This window comes from Zalophus californianus, chromosome 15, assembly GCF_009762305.2.
Source record: "Zalophus californianus isolate mZalCal1 chromosome 15, mZalCal1.pri.v2, whole genome shotgun sequence".
In the NCBI taxonomy this organism is placed as follows: domain Eukaryota; kingdom Metazoa; phylum Chordata; class Mammalia; order Carnivora; family Otariidae; genus Zalophus; species Zalophus californianus.
In genome coordinates, this window is record NC_045609.1 from 13281701 (window position 1) to 13297221 (window position 15521).

A 15521-nucleotide genomic window follows, 5' to 3' on the forward strand; every position below is an offset into this window, starting at 1 on the left:
TCCTTTAAGACTTACTTGTTTTAGAGAGAGAAAGGGCTCACGTGCGTGAGTGCGGGGAGGGGCAGAAGGAGAGAATCTTAAGCAGACACCCTGGTGAGTGCAGAGCCTGGCATAGGGCTTGATCTTAAGATCCATGAGATCATGACCTGAGCTGAAACCAGGAGTTGGAGGCTTAACTGACTGAGCCACCCAGGCGCCCCTTTTGAATTACCATCTTACAGTGTCTTCCCAGTCTCCCCCTTGTCCTGTTGGGATGGTTACATTTTCTTATTTTTAGGACATGAGATCTTTGTATATTCTGAATATTAACCCCTGGCTACCTTAGTTGCAAGTATTTTTCTCCTATTTACTTTTATTTTCACTATCAGTTTTCATATTGTCAGTTTTTCCTGTGGTCACCTTTTCCTTTGTAGTTTTAATTTTGAATCTTGTTTTAAAGGGCTTCCTTCCATCAGTGTTATAAATTTATTTTCCATTGTATTTTTCAGTTTATAGTATTGTTTTTGTTTTGCAAATAGCTGTTTATTTCATCTACAGTTTATTTTTTATTTTTTGGACATTCTGAAATGTCATATTTTCCCCCCAATTAATAGCCATTTATCCTGGTATTATTTATTGAATGGGAATAATTCTTACTCTTTAATGACCTCATGGATGAGAGTAAACACCTAGTTAAAATGTCTTTGATGTTGTCAAAATTTGATGGACCTTTGACATAGTATAGATGAGTTTTCTCTACATTTTTGTGGGGTGGGGAAAAACTTGGTGAAGAGAAGGGAAATTTTAATTTGAGACAGGAAAATTTGACTTTATGTAGGTGACAAGACTGTGAGCATGTTCTGTGCAGTAAGTCTACATGGTAATTATGTATGGTAGTCAGTCTCATAAATGTGGCATTTTTTTCGTTGAATATTTTAGTTACAACATTAAAACATTGTACTAAAAGTTATTTATCCAGTCTCACATGAAATTTCACTTAATATGTAAGAACCTAATTTTGTTACTTAGGTAAAAATTGCTATTTCTAAAATCACAGCTTGGTAACTTTATTTTGAATAGATGTATTTTTTCCCCATGATTTGCGAGGAATGTAAGTATATGCTAAAATTACAGTATAAAATATGCATATATTCTGTGTATGCATAAACTTACAGTAAATTTGCTGGAACATTTTTGTACTTTAAATAAGTAGTTTTCAATGGGGAGCACTTGGCAATGTCCGCAGCTTTGGTTGTCACAAATGGGGAGCCACTAGTGGCATCTAGTGGCTAGAGGCCAGGGAAGCTGCTCAGTATCCTGTCGTGTTCAGGATAGCCGTTCGTGACAAAGAATTATCTGCCCCAAAATGTTAGTAGTGCTCAGGTTTAGAAACCCTGCTTTAAGTAGTAAAAGTAGAGTCATTTTTTAGGGGCAGTCTGAATATATACATTTGTATTCTTTTTGTTTTCTAGGTAAATCTGTCAGTATTTACCAGTTGGAAAACTTGCCTTTCCTTTACCATGTTGAGAAAGGTTAATTAGCATTTAAATTGTTTCTTCCTAAAATGCTAACTTCTTATTTTTTTTTTTTTTTTTGGTGTTTTCTGGGTCAGGGAAGATGTTTTCCTTTCAGGTATATTATTTCCTTATTGCTAGAAATTGGAAAGCATATTCTGTATTTGAAGTTGTCAGAAAACATAAAATGTGAACTGAATTTCAAATGTAATCTTCTGAAACAATAGTTCTGTTTGCACTCAGAAAATTAAATGATAATTTATATCATCTTGTTAATCTTTGAAAAATCCTTCAGTAGTTTCCAATTTTACCTCCTCTCCTAGTTTTTGATGATGGAGATGAGAAGACACTGAGACGATCTTCACTGTGCCTGAAAGGAGAGAGGCATTTTGCTGAAAGTGAAGTAAGTAATCATTTAATGAATGACTGTGTCTTCATATTTTGTATTAGGGGGAGCATATTTTTCTTTCTCAACTCAACTTACTTGTTAATCAGGAAAATTCATTAATACCATTATCATGTAATCTCTGAATCCTGTTTAAGGCCTTGTGTTTGAGTACCAGGTGATATATCCTTTTTTTTTCCCTAAGAATATTTTAGCATTTGTCCACAATGAAAATGCAATGATCTTGCTTAACTGTTATCTTCAGGCAACTTTTATGTAGACTCTAATTTTAAATAATTGTAGCAAAGAGATGTTCCTTTTATAATCCACTTAAACCCCCTCATCATGAAAGGATCTGTAGCTCCTGTAAGCAGTCCCTAACTACTACTACTGCTTCTGCTGCCGCTGGCTGACGTTATTATAGCCCCCTCTTCAAAGATGCCTTGCCTGACTGCCCTTTCTGCACGAGTCCCTGCCGTCCTTTTAATCCTTTTAGGTTGACTGAAGTTTCTTCATAGCTTGTGTCATTCTCTGACATCAGGATACGTATGTGCTTAGTTATTTGTCTGCCTTCCTCCTTAGAATGTGTCACAAGGGCGGGGATTTTATATGTCTTCTTCACCACTCATTCCTGGTTCCTTGGACAGTGCCTGGCATAGAGTTGGAGCTGAATAAATGGTAGTCAGATGAATAAATGAAGTGCTTATATTTGCCAGGGACTTTGCTCACTGCTTTACCTACATCATCACATTCATAACACTATGAAGTAGATAGCATTATTATCTTCAATTTACAGATGGTGAAACTGATGGTCAGAGCTGGTTCTCAAACCAGTATTTTCTAGTACCAAAGCCATGCTCTAGAATTGAAAGGTGTTAAGTTAGTAAGAATGGAGGGAGGGTTCACAAAGTTTTGTAAATCAGGAGCTTGCAGTCCAGAATTTTAAAAATGGACATATTGTTAAAGTGTTACATTCTGTAGTCCAGCCAATCAATATTAATTAATGCACAATGTGGCCAAACCATGATTACTTTTCTTCTTGTCACTATTTAGAACAGTGTTTCTTTGGGGAATGTTTTTATATTATTTATTAAACTATTAAACTTTATGTTTTCTTGTTTTGAAAATATTTTCCTTGGGGCACCTGGGTGGCTCAGTCATTTTGCATCTGCCTTCGGCTCAGGTCATGATCCCAGGGTCCTGGGATCAAGCCCTGCATCCGGCTCCCTGCTCAGCGGGAAGCCTGCTTCTCCCTCTCCCACTCCCCCCTGCTTGTGTTCCCTTTCTCGCTGTGTCTCTGTCAAAGAAATAAATAAATAAAATCTTAAAAAATATATATATATATTTTCCTTTCCTTTAAATAATTGAATTCCTAATGCAGTTCAGAATTTGGGACAGGTTCTGTGTATTATGATTCCAGCCTGTTTTTTCAGTCTCAGATTATAACATTTCCTTGTACTTATTTTTTCTTTTTCCTTTTTTTTTTTTTAAGTTTTTATTTAAGTAATCTCTATTCCCAGTGTGGGGCTCGAACTCACAACCCACTATCAAGAGTCACATGCTCTTCTGATTGAGCCAGCCAGTGCCCCATTTCCCTGTACTTCTGTCTTATAAGACTACTTGGTATTTTCAGATTATGATTCATATTCTTTTCTTGGTTTCTGCTGAGTACTGCTCCTCTTAATGTTCCTCCATGAGGTCTTTCATGAGCTTTCTAACCAGATTTGATCCCTTATCCTTTGATCCTTTGGCACTTCTCTTATTCTTATTTGATGGTCTTTTTTATTACTTTTCTTATTTTCCCTGTAAGCTTTTAAGCTGTTTTGGGGGTATAGCCATCTTTTTGTCATTTTGATAGGCTCTTCTTTTCCCAGCAGTGTTTTCTATACAAAAGCCTTCAGTAAATATTTGTTGAATTAATTGTGAAGGTTTAAATATAGGAAATACAGCTTTAGAATTTGCAGTGAATTTTGGCTTTTTGCAGTGATAAAGTAACAATTCTTTATAAGTTATGTAATTTTGTTCATGTTTTATTTATTTAATCTCTACACCCAGTGTGGGGCTCAAAATCACAGCCCTGAGAGCAAGAGTTGCATGCTTTTCCGACTAAGCCAGCCAGGCGCCCCTAAGTTTATGTAATTCTTAAAAATAATTTCATTTCCCTTAGAACATGTGTACAGTTATAGTACGTCAGTGAGTGAATATGGGAGCTTGAAGACTTGATTTTTCATATGCTTAGTGAAAGCATGTGCCTTATTTATTATTTAATCCAGAGAAATATCTAAAATACTTTTTATTTTAGGAGAATTGTGTAGTTCATGACATTTGTAGTGTAAAGGCTGAAGCCGTATAAGCAAGTAGTTCAGTGTATCCTTCTCATCTTCAAGGCGGACCACTTTTACTGTGTGTGTCTATATGTGTTAGACTCTATGTTTTGCTAGAGGGTACTTAGAATACTGGTGTATTGTTCCATATCCCATTCTCATAAGCCAGGTGTTATGTTAGGTACTGGAGACACCAGGATAGGCCAAGTAGACATGGAATTTATCCTCGAGTAACTTACCATCTGTTGGAGGAGAAAGAGCATTAATCAAACAAATATTTTAAGATTATAAATGTACTGAGTTCTGTGATAGCATGGCCAGGAGTGTATTTAATCTGCCATCTATGTATTCCTTTCCTTTATTTGATATTTTTGATATTTTCAAAAAACATTTTTAATTTGTCAAAAAATTACTTAGAGCATTGTTATTATCAGTAATAACTTTGGTCTTTGAGCAAAAAGCCACTGGCAGTGTTTGGGGTCACTAATTCCATTAATAAGCTACATACTTAAAGACTTAAATTTAAAAGATTTCCATAATAAGAGATCACAACAGCACTTCCGTCAGTCTGAATTCCAGCACTAACATCACTGATTCTAGCCCTAACCGGCTTAGTGAGAGTGTTGCCACTGCCCAGGGGTTGGGGCATTTCTGCAGAGCATATACTTCAGAAGTAGTTTCATCAGCTGGTATTTGCTGTGCATTTACTACATGCAGTCAAAAACTCTAAAGAAAAGTTAGATAAAATCTCAGCTCCATATTTCCTATAGCCCATTTAAGAAACAGGGACATAGGCGTGTTTCCCCTAGGCCTATGGAATTTTCTTTTAGCCTTCAGTATAGCTAGGAGTCTCTTCTTTTTGCTCTTTAGGTTTTGACGAGACACATTCTAACCTCCCCACAGTCTTTTCTCTCACTTGAAATAAAGGTGCTCCTACTTTCCTGGACATGGTTTGAGGCCAGGGACAGAGATACGGCTTCTTACTGTTCTAACTCTTTATTACATAGGGAGAGAAATCAGAAATCCTGGATATTTTCTTTCCTGTAACCGGTGAATACCAGATGCTTAAAATAGAAATCACAGTACTTAATAGAAGTCTATGCTTTCACAAGAGCAATCTTAATTTTAGGGGAGTGAGGCGGGGCATTTAATCCTTCTGTTAGTTTGACCGAAAGTGAATCTAGATTAATTTATTTTCTCTGTTTACCAAATATAGTACTTTGAAAGTTTTTGCTCTTGGGAAGCGTAATTAGGAGTTAATGACAAGTGACTTTTTTTTTTTAAGGTTTTACTTATTTGTTTGAGAGAGAGAGAGAGTGCACGAGAAGGGGTGAGAAGCAGAGAGGGAGAGGGACAAACAGACTCCCCGTTGAGCAGGGAGCCTGATAAGCGGGGCTCGATTCCAGAACCCCAGGATCGTGACCTGAGCCAAAGGCAGACACAACCGACTGAGCCACCCAGGCACCCCTGACAAGTGACTTCTAAAGAGGTTTTGTTTGGTATATTACTGTATTTGGACCAACTTTTGCCTCCAGATTTTTTTGTTATTTATTTATTTATTAAAATTTTATTTATTTGAGAGAGAGAGTAAAGGAACAGAGGGTGGGGGAGAAAAAGAATCCTCAAGTAGACTCCCCGCAGAGTGTGGAGCTGGACACGGGGCTCGATCCCAGGACCCCCGAGGTCATGACCTGAGCTGAAATCAGGAGTCAGATGCCGAAGTGACTGAGCTACTTAGATGCCCCTCTAAATATCTTTTAAATGCCTGACTTAAGCTAGATTTGAAAGATTAGATTTTATGCCATATAAAAAGTTAATATATTTTGTGTCTTCTGAAGGAATTGATCTTTATGTTTTATGGGTAGTACCTTTTACCTATATCAGTATTCTTTGTTGTTGGGTACATAGATCTCTGTACCTCAGGTACATTTACATATATCCTCAGAAGTTATGCAGTCTAATAAGTTATACAAGATTATTAATATGCTTCCCCTTTCACATTTTAGTTCATCATATTTTCAACAAAATTATCTGTTTTAAAAATAAAAGTTTTAAATATTAAGTTTATATTTAGATAGTCTGATTTTTTTTTTTTTAATCTAAATTGATGTATACCCTTTCATATAACACCCTGGTTTGTAACTTTGAGAAGTCTTTATCTGAAGTAGTTTCTCACCCTCACTCCCATCCTGACAGTTTTTGTGGGGTCTTTAGTTCCCCTGGTATTCATGAAATTATCTGTAATAGCAGAGCTTCTATTGGATGAAAGGAATAGCAACTGTGTGGAAGATCTTAAAAAGGCAGAAAAAGTAGGATTATCAAAATTGATATTCAGAGAATTCAGTTAGTTGAGATAGCGTCTTCAGATTGAGACCTTAACTTTTTAGTTATATAAACCTTTGCAGGAAATAATGGCAAGAAAAATCTAAGAAGTATCTGATACTGAGAAATGAAGGGAATCATTCCAGGATCCCTTTTTTCTTCATTCTGCTTTTAACCAACAACCAATTCCTCACCTGGAAATCATGATTTTAGGATGGGGTGAGGGACAAAGGGTTTGACATGAACTGTCATTTGACAACAAGACATGTTTATTTACTGATCATTATCTTCATACCAAGCACCATATTGGATGCTGCAGATTACAAAGGAAGGGAAAATTAAATTTAGAAAAGTCAATATTTACATATTCTTTAAAAAAGGTTTATTGCAGAAAATGTTTGCAGAGTAATAATATATCCTACCTAAAGCCTTTTTTCAAGCAGTTGATGCTTTTTTTTGGATAATTTTGTTTGTTACTAAGAATTTTATATTATGGGTTATGATTCCCTTTGAACAAAGAGAAATTTTATTTGCAATTGGCTCCAATGCAGGTGCTAGGTCCTTACATATAGATTTCTTATCTCCCCAGTCTATTTTCTACTGAGCTGTGTTTTTTTTTGTATTTTAATCATTCTTAGAAGTCTTTCAGCCTTCAAATAGATAATGAAACCATGAGGAAAGAACAACTTAATTTCTTTTCACTCCCCCCCTGCCCCCAGTAATGGGTTCATTCATCTTTATTCTAATATCTTTGAAATGACAGTTGTCTCTCTTTAGGAAAGTTGTATTTTAGGCTTCCTTGGGGCAGTTTTTAATCTTCAAATCTAAGCATATTCTTAAACTGATTTGGTATAAAGGGAAAAAGAACTTGTTACGTCATAACTTTGATGGGTTTATGTTCTTACCCACAGACATTAGACCAGCTCCCACTCACCAACCCTGAACATTTTGGCACTCCTGTCATAGGGAAGAAAACAAATAGAGGAAGAAGATCTAATCATATGTAAGTCCATTTTCATAACTGTTAGTTGAACCTGAATTCATTTCTCCTTCTAGTATTGTTTTAAGAGTTACTAATTTGAAATTGTACTTTGCAAAATGCTAACTGGATCTCATAGTAATTTCAGACTCCTTAGCACGGGTGCTTGAGATTCTCCATGCTCAGCCAACCTTAACAGTTGTATATCTACCTGCCATTTCTCCCTACATGTATCTTGATGCTGTAGTCAGAATGGAGCCAGTCAACGTTCGCTGAATACATCCTTTGTTTACCTGATACCATGCTTTTATTCATGCTTTTTTTTCTTTCTCAAATCCACCCATACATGTCATTGTCCCACTCATTCAATCTCCAACAGAAATGCTCCCACCTTTATGTGAACTGTTTTGTCTCCCTACTCTTTCCTTGAAAACAGACCTGTTTTCTTTCCCCTGAACCCTCTAAATTCTTTGCATTTATCTAATGTCAAAAACAGTATTTCACCTGTTATTGTCATTGTAGTATTTGTTTTCTCTTCCTAATAATCTTAATCTCCTTGACAGAAACCATCTTACTTATTTTTATGTCTTACAGTTGTGACATATATTCTACCTATTTAACAAATTACTTTTAATGGACCATGCTTAGGCTCCAGAAGGCTCTAAATTAAAAAGGATCACAGGATCAGAGGGTCATCAGAGAGAAAGAAACAATTTTCAAACAGTTTTCAAAAAAAATAATTTATTGTGAAGGACTGGGAAGCAGAGTAGCATCAGACTTCTCTGTTGTAATACTAGATGCTGGTAGCCAATAGAATGCAGAGTGGAAGAATGAAAGTCTCTTTAAAAGGTGGACTCAATTACCTAATATAATGGAACATTGGGGGGAAATTAAAGATAATGTGATAACAAATAGAGAAAAAAATAGCAAAGGCATTAGGTAACTCACCCTGAAAATTACATCAGAAAGGAAAACTTAGTAAGATGGAGGGAGAGGAGGTGGCTTAAATATAAGATTAAGTCCTAGTAACAATAGGAAGTCAACAGAATAATGTATACAATGTATAAGTTAGTATAAGAGTATTATTTAGAGATAAGGTAGTAACTATCAAAGAAACAGCTGAAACAGTTAAAAACATAGTTGCCCCCATAGGAGCAGGAGAAGAAAATGGGAAGGGGTGGGATTTTAATATATTCTATTGGAGGTTATTTTAAAAACAATTTTGAACATTTCACTTGGATAAAATTGAAAAAATTTTAACATGTCTAAGCCCAAATATTGTCAGAATGGCTGTTAAAAATAAATGTTGAGTTGAATTATTGAAATCTCTAGCATAAGTGAATGCTTTCATTCAGTATTTAGAATCCCGTATTAAATCTAATTGTGGCTGAGCTTTGAAGATAGAAATTGGGTAAGCGCTATCTCTCATATTGCTTACTTTTAGCATTAGAGCAAACTCATGAAGATAGGTATGATTTTTACCCATATTAAAAACTGGGGGAATTGGGCTCAGGGACAGTCAGTAATCCAAGGAACACAGGAAGGAAGGGACGAGGACTTGAACTCACCCGTGCTCCGTGGGCCTTTTCCCATTCAACTGATTAACTCTTATTTAGATAGAGTAGTACTTCACTTACTTTCTGAATTAGTTCTAACAGTAAATAAATAATGACTCCTTTGAGGGAGGAAATTAAAAGACTAATCCTTGCATTGAAAAATTATTTCATGTTAGTATTTTCCTACTAGTGATTCAGACCATGCATTTTTTTTAACTCCCTGAAAATTTTTAGAAGATGTTTTTCAATCAATTACTAAGTGAATAATTTCTCTCACTTGTGATTTAGCTTGCTGATGACTTGATTATCTTTAGGCTATTCAGGGTATAACAATTATTTACTCTTCTGCATATGACTTGTTCTATCCAGAAAGAAAAATAAATGAAAAATGTATGATAGCATTATTCATATGAAAGAATCCTGTTGTGATTATTTGATGTTACTGTGATCTAACAGTGTTATCAGTTTTTCCAGAGGGATATTTTGTTGCCATAGAATATTCACTGAAGCATTTACAAGATAAACCTTTTGATGGCTCTTTGAAAATTAATGACTTCAATTATATATTAAAATTTTACCTACCATTGCTCATTAGAGTCTTCCATAGTTCTGTAGTCAACTTCTAATAATGATTGGTGATGTCAGAATAGTGAGGTGGGGTGTATTTAATGTAAAATTATTTCATTAGTGAAGATTTCTGCTTCTCTGGCTTTCCAGAGTGGCAGTGTGGCTTGATAAGAGTGTGAAATGTGGAGCCAGGTGGCCTGGGTGTGAATAACTCTCTGCCACTTCCTTGCTATATAACCCTGGGCAGATTACTTAGTCTTCATGCCTCAATTTTCTCATCTGTGAAATTGAGATAATAGTATAACTATCTCTGAGTTGTTGCGGAGATTAAATGAATTCATATCCTCAAAGTGTTTATATAGGAAACACTGTGTAAATACTAGATATCAAACATTATATATTGAATGCAAAAATTTTCATGAAATACCAGTATTTGACTTGACTTCATTCATAAAAATGTGTTTATATGTGAGTATATAAAAATTCTGCTTACAGTGTTTATGTCTGTTAAGTGGAACCGCTTTGGGCTATATTATTTGAATTCTTTAAAACAACATTTCCATATTATATGCATATTGTAGGAAAAAGTTTTTGTGTCTATCAAAAATTCTTTTTAAAAATACTGCATCTAATATTTAGACATGTTTTATCTTTCTCCAACTGTCATCTACACGTGTAAAAATAAATTTAAAGTAAGATAATTTATAGATTATCACCTAGAGTAATCTTCAAAAAATGACCCAGAATTATGATGTATTAAAAAATCTATAAGCTGAGGTCTCCCTTTCTTGAAGATGAGACTAAAGCATGCATTTGTCACTGAGCAAGTTGATCTTTGCTTTCTAAAGACTCCTGCAAACATTCTAAGTTAGTGATTTTCCTGTTGAGAATCTCTGTATAATGAAAGATTTGCTCTTGGGATTGTATCATATATGTGCAAAGTAAGAAGGCAGATCAGAGGTTGAGAATTAACTATTGTAGGAAATGAAGCCCCTCTCATCTGTAATCTTGTTTTACTTGCTCTTCCTTCCCCCTCACTATGGTGGTCATTCTCATTGCCAAAAGATCTTAACACCATGGTATATAGACACCACAGGCGAGTACCACGGTTGGAATTGCCCTTCTCCTGAATTACAGTTCCTCAAAGTTCTTTCTCCCCTTTCTGAGTGATTTTCTACAACAAAGTCTTGGACCTGGACCTTAAGGTCATTTATCTGACCTTCATTTCCTCTTCTGTTACTCAACTAAAAAAGTCTTCATTTTGATTCTCTGATTGTCATTTAAAATTTAATTTTGTACAGAGAAAAATAAGGTTATCTCTTCCCAGGATTCCTCAGACTCTATTGTTAATGAGTATATCACTACTTATATTTTCTTTTAACAACTGTTAATCCACATACCAGTTAATCTGCCTCCAGCTATTCAAAAATTATTTTTGACACCTTCCTTCAATTGAGTTTTATTTATATTCTACCTTTAATTAGTTAATTCTAATATGTTCAAGTTATTTTCTTAAGATTATCATTCTCTTTTAATTTTTTAAAGAAAGTTATTGATCATTCAGTCAGTGTATAAGTTGATTGAATTTTGCCCTTATAATTTAACCATCGTATACAGATGTTTTGTTTGATTCTGCCTAAAGAATATAATACCTGAAATTACAGAAACATTTGTGTACCCTCACCTCTCAAAAGTGTTTTCCAATAACCTGGCAAAAGTGTATATGCAGCTGCTACAGTAGAAATCAGTCTGCTTGCTGTTATTTTTTTTCTCCTTCAGAAAAAGAATAAAGCATAAGAAAGCTTATAGTGGTTCTTGATAGTGATTATTTATGGGGAGGGATTTTACCCATTCACAGTACTAAGTTTACCCAGTAAAATAGTGATGTGTACCTGGTGTTCATAGGTCTGCAGATCTTTAAAAATTTTTTTCATTGAGATATAATTAACATAACAAAATTCACCCTTTTAAAGTGTATAGTGTGCAGTGTTTTTAGTGTATTCACAGATTATGTAACCAGTACCACTAATTCTAGAAGATTTTTTTTATTGTTTGCTGTTTCATTTTGAGACGAGAATTTGATTCTAGTTTCCTTCTTGATTAAAAATTGGGGAAAAAATAAAATCCTTTTATTGGTAAGTATATACATGTCCATATGTTCTATATGTTTTAATTTCTAAGGAGCTGTACCTCGTTAGACTTTCTCATACTGACTAATACAGGTTTTTTAATTTAGTGTACAAAATTTGAAACTGAGTTATTTGCCTGAAATCATAAGGATGATTGAAGTCAGTTTCCTGTTTGCCTCTTGTCATTTGCTGTTCTTTGGCACACGTCTTGTCTAAAGTTCTTCATACTTAATTTACAGTTAATTTAGAATTAATAGTGATGTGCAGTCCCCTTAAATAATTAGCTGTTATTCTGTGGTGGTAAACATTCCCGAGTAGTTAGCTTTGTTTCCAGTGGCAGCATCAGATGTTATGTCACAAACAGTGCAGTATTTTGCTCTGGCTCTGTAAACAAATACCACCTTACCACTGAAGCAGCAACGCTGTCAGAGGGGAATAAAACCAAGCAGGTTCTCTGCTTGCTCTGTATTTGCTCCCTTAAAATATTTTTTTAAGTTATTTTTTATTATTTTTACATTTTATTTTTATTTATTTGAGAGAAAGTGTGCGAACACCCCGGGGGGGGGGGCGGGGCAGAGGGAGAAGGAGAAGCAGATTCCCCTGCTGAGCAGGGAGCCCAAAGTGGGGCTCGATCCCAGGACCCCGGGATCATGACCTGAGCTAAAGGCAGATACTTCACCAACTGAGCCACACAGGCGCCCCTTAAAATATTTTTGATGCTCATTTATTTTAGTTCAGTTTATTGAGTGTCTTGTGTAAATTATTTCTTGGCTAAACTCCAAGAGGAAAAGTTAAAGGAGCCTTAGGTATATATAGTGGTGTGGTTTATACTGGTTGTGTACATTATACTGCTTGTATACATTTTGTGATTTCAGGAAAAATAAAATTAAAAATAACCATCGTAGAAAGAAATAAATCTATTCATTTATTTACTCAGCAAATATTTATTGAATATCTATGCTTGTGCCAAGCACTGTTCAGGTACTTGGGATATATCAGTGAATAAACAGGCATTGATAAAATCTCTGCCCTTAGAGCTTATATTCTCTCATATAGGGGAGATGGGCAATAAAGAGAAAACGTAAGAAAGAACTAAGTAGATTATATAGTATGATGGATTTGTAAATGCTGTGGGTAAAGAATAAAAGTGAGGAGAGATTGGGGCAGGCAGGTTGTAAATATGAATGAGATTGTCAGGGTCACCTAACTGAAATGACGTTTGAACAGAGACTTAGAGGAGTCAGAGGGTTTCCTGATGTTAAGGAGTAGAGCATTCCAAGTTACTTGGCTGCAAAGGGGAGTAGAGAAACGAGGTGGCAGTAGCTGGGTGGGGAAGGTGAGGTCAAGGGATTCTTTTTTTAAGTGGGAGAAATAATAGCATATTGATGGAAATAACAGTATGCTGATGGGACTCAATGTAGTAGGGGCAGAAAAATTGATACCGGAGAAATGAGTACTCTTGGAACAAAGTCTTCAGTTGCTGGGGTCCGGCGGGGGGCGGGGGTGGGGGTGGCCAGGAAATCTAGTCCATAAATGGGCAATGGTTTTAGAGTGAAACTTGGACATTTAATGTGAAAGGTGGATAGGTGTTTTATGTAGGCAGTGACTTTTTTTTTATACGTCACTTTCTGATGTCTGAAATCTTCACACTTGTTAAGTCTTAAGAAGGAAATGAGAATCTTCATAAAGATGCAGATGACTTTGTTAGGCAAATAAAGCCCAGTTTTCTCTCTCCCTGTTTTACAGGTTTGATATATGTTATCCATGATATTGGGACTTTCTGTCTTGCTAATGATAATAACATGAAGAGTGTCCATTACATCCTAGCTGAATAAGTTTTTTATGGCTGCTTTAGAAAAGCAGTAATTATGGTTTTAAGGTTGGATGTCTTCTATAGTCATTAGAAAGTGAAGAGATAAAAGTCATTGCCCTTGAGAAACACTTCTAATCAATTAGAACTCAGACTTGGGAGGTCTTTCATTACTGTCCGAAGCTGTGTGCCTATTTTTAAGGTTTTATGCTTTGCTAATATGAAGGTATATTTGTTTTTCCTACCTCCTACTTACTTTCCATGTCCCTACTTTAAACTGCTTTAAGTGCCATTTGAAATACACTAGTTTTCAGCAGCAAACTTGAAAATTTGCTTTGTTTTTACCAGGGGACAATTTTTAAGTCCCTTGATCATTGAAATCAAATAGTGATATTTCCTATATTACTCTAAAATGTTTAATATTATTATAATAGTTTTTGCTTTTTTTATAATTATGTTGAAATATATAAAGGAGTGACATTATGTTGCCATCCCTTTGGAAAGGCATCAAGACAAATTTTAGAGTATATTAGATTTGTCCCAATCAACCAAATAGTTAAATCATGTTTAAGGTTTTAAAATAATCTGTCAGTTTACATTTTTTGTCAGTGAACTTGGTCATTGCCAAGTATCTCAAAAATGTTTTCATCCCTATAGGTAATTAACACTAACCATTCTTCTCTTTAATTTGTAAAAAAGAATGTACATTGTAGTCTATTCATTTCTTAGTGTCTTTGCTTACTCTGCGCATTTTGAGCACTCAATTGTTAGAATCTTTTTTTAACAGTGATTGTGGGCTTTCTTGGAACAGACTCAGAGTTGAATTTTTGTTTGTTTTGTGTTTTTTTTTCCTTTTTAGTTTTACTTTTTGCTGTGCTTTTGTCTTAACAACAAGTGGATGGTTTTAGATAGTTCCTTTTTCTGCTGACAGTGAACTTCTTTCTAATTTATTAGTCCAATATACAATGTAAACTGAAAGGAATTTCTAACATAATACAAAATAACTGTATTGTACATTTTATCAATTCCTGGTTTGTGTATATTTGATATTAAGGATAGCATTGGTGATCTCTTATCAGATTGTCTTCTCTCCCCACCCTAAGCCCCCAATAAATAAAGATCTTTTTTTCCCCTTTTTAAAATTAGCTTTGTACTGAGAGTATAAAATTACTATCTTTAGAACTTCTTTAATCTGAGAGTTGGATCTAATATATTTTAGTGTAGTACTGGGATGTTTCGTATGGGGCCTTCAGCTTTTTGAGAATTTGGGGACCAGTGTTACTCTGTTCTGTTCTCCCCCCTTAACCTTTTAGAGTAGCACTAAATAAACCCAAAGGATGTTTAGGAAAATGATGTGCTTTCTTCAAATGATAACCCTTTTTGTTATTCTTTAGAAATTTAGAAAATTGTTTAAAAATTTAAATTTGCCATTCTGTAGATTTTAGAAAATGAGGTAAGATTTCTAGAATACCTATATTTATCAACTTGGTATGCTCATTCTTTGTGAAGATAAATGGAAATATCTTATTTTTTTCTTTCCCTAGACCAGAGGAAGAGTCTTCTTCATCCTCCAGTGATGAAGATGAGGATGATAGGAAACAGATCGATGAACTACTAGGAAAAGTTGTATGTGTAGATTACATTAGTTTGGATAAAAAGAAAGCACTATGGTTTCCTGCATTGGTGAGTAACTTCAGTATGAGAGTTTAAAATTCAACTATTTAGGTTCATGAAGAAAACAATTGATAATCTTACTAGTGTTTTTCATAGGTACAGAGTAGGAAAATGGTTTTAGCGTCATTTAGTTTACACAAAGATTACTTTCAAAATTGTCTTTGAGTACCAAGAACTCTTAAGTCATCCAAGAAAGGCAAAATTACGGTAATTTTAGAGGGTAGGTATGTGGGAGTTCATTATACTGCTCTATTTTGGGTAGAAGATTCATAATGCAAACTT

The 15521-nt window shown here is 34.9% G+C and overlaps 1 protein-coding gene across 5 annotated transcripts in view; it reads left to right on the top strand.

Annotated features, from left to right (window-relative positions):
- The window catches only part of ARID4B (AT-rich interaction domain 4B), a 139297-nt gene that overhangs the window by 64788 nt on the left and 58988 nt on the right, over positions 1–15521 (top strand). For all 5 annotated transcript variants that reach the window (XR_003519195.1, XM_027590010.1, XM_027590024.1 and 2 more), the window contains exons 6-8: positions 1817–1896; positions 7436–7527; positions 15110–15248. Coding sequence is in view for 4 of the 5 variants with exons in the window: in XM_027590010.1 (XP_027445811.1) it covers positions 1817–1896; positions 7436–7527; positions 15110–15248 (311 nt within the window). In the remaining variant the exon portion in view is untranslated. The remainder of the gene's footprint in view (positions 1–1816; positions 1897–7435; positions 7528–15109; positions 15249–15521) is intronic.